This window comes from Opisthorchis viverrini, assembly GCF_000715545.1.
Source record: "Opisthorchis viverrini unplaced genomic scaffold opera_v5_54, whole genome shotgun sequence".
In the NCBI taxonomy this organism is placed as follows: Eukaryota; Metazoa; Platyhelminthes; class Trematoda; order Opisthorchiida; family Opisthorchiidae; genus Opisthorchis; species Opisthorchis viverrini.
The window spans coordinates 1,596,951-1,598,802 of record NW_008751711.1 but is presented as its reverse complement, the minus strand read 5'-3'; the positions used below and the strand labels follow the sequence as shown (position 1 = coordinate 1,598,802).

The window sequence follows — 1,852 nt, the reverse complement described above, 5'->3', positions numbered from 1 at the left end:
TGTGAACTTAAACGACACGTCCGATGACAAGGTCAAAGAACGGTTTATGTTCAGGTCAAAAACAACAAGGGTGGTATGGGCACAGACCAAAATAACAGAAAAGGGGGAATCGCGTTGTACAATATAAAAGGTAGGAGAAAGGAATCAACAATATATATATATATATATATATATATGAAGACTAAACCATTGTACAAGATTTGACTAGTCACCAATGTGACTAACTCACCCTCAGAAAGGGCGTAGTAACAATCACGGTTCCTTCGAGGAATTTTCGAACGTGATTTTATCCCGGGGGGTTTCGTGAAATGTACAGCGGTCATGATAAAAATGGTTGTTTGGAGCTTCGTGGATTTCAGCGTGGATCGATCGATTTTACTCACAGGACGACACATCTGTGGAGTATTCCCATATTCCGCACACTACCAACGTGAGTTGTTCACAATAACATATAAAGTAGTGCAGCGGAAAGACTCACCGAATTTCACTAGTTGGAAGAATGCACAGAAGGCACATAGCATGGCTCAGACGTGTATACGTAAATATACGTTCTGCCTGTATGAATGTTTGCTTTCATTCCTCACTTACTTGGAAGGCACATGAAGACAACTGAAATACAATTAATGCTTTATAAGTTCCGAGAACAAAATTTCAGTGTGACACAAGTGTGCGCGCGGAAAGCAATTTGCATATAAACAAACGATAACGCCTGAAGCCTTTGGTGTGCAAAACGGTTGTTCTGCGTTAAGTAAAGCGTTTTTATGAACGATTTTTTTCAAAAGAGCAAGAGAGAGCACATGGATCTATGGTTGATCATTCTGCATCTTTCTTGCAGAATTATGCATTATTTGAGAAAGAATCGCTCGCTCCGCTGAAAAATTCTTAAGCGAACTTAGTGGTGCCGAATGCGACGCATGGTACAGCGTTTATGGTTCGTTTAACGTCTAATCCCTTTGTCAGTGTTCCCAGATTCCCCTCCAGGAATGAGATATAGTACAACTGAATGTGTGCATTATGATCATCGGCAGCAGGACATCATTGTTGGACACTAATGCTTCGCTGCCATCCTTATTTAAAAGCCTTATTGTAAAATACTAAGAGTGAATAGGGAAGGGACTCAACGCTAGCTTACTATAATCACTCCAAGGTGCCTACATTTCCAGACACTAATTCAGACAGAAACTGATAACAAGAACGCCAATGACATCGATTAGCAGCCATAACTTTCAGAATTGTGATGAATGACGGCGTCAGAATCCCCATCATTTCCCATAAAAATCCGATAGGCATATTTTCTTCATCCACACTATTTGGTCACACGGAATCCAGACCGCGGCGCTGCGTTCCCAGTCAGATGTGGTCATCTTAGTTTTTCATCGGGAGAATGTTGCCCTGATGGTGTTTTGCCTTGTGGTGGAAAAAAACTTAGATGTAGGCTGGAAACCAACCGAAGGTGGTCTCATCATCATCATCAAAGACAGCAACAGAAGGTGGTCATCATCATCAAAGACAGCAACAGCAGTGTTGGCACTGATGCTTCACTGCCGTACAACCATAAGGTTTATCTAGTTATCTAATCTATTATATAATTATATTAAAAGCCCGAGAGCGAAGAGAAGAGAAAAAGTGGGTGAGGGAGGGGAACAAGTGCTGGCCTATGTCAAGCATACTGAGGTGCCTACACCTACAACCGCTCAACCAGACAATCTGGAAAGAAACTGACAGCACGAACGCCACTGACATCGATCAGCCGCCATTTCTTGCAACGTCTCCAGCCAAGCACAGACGGGGTCACGGGGACCCCATCCTGGAAGTCGCACAACACCAACAACACCCAAACTCTTCGTGATCT

General features: G+C 42.8%; 1 protein-coding gene across 1 annotated transcript in view; it reads right to left on the bottom strand.

The window, feature by feature from the left end:
* Positions 1-395, bottom strand: part of T265_03735 (hypothetical protein) — a gene marked incomplete at both ends in the record, with an annotated part of 102,565 nt that extends 102,170 nt beyond the window's left edge. The window contains one exon of the mRNA XM_009168282.1: positions 230-395. Within this exon, the coding sequence (XP_009166546.1) occupies positions 230-395 (166 nt within the window). The remainder of the gene's footprint in view (positions 1-229) is intronic.
* Positions 396-1,852: the final 1,457 nt, after the last annotated feature.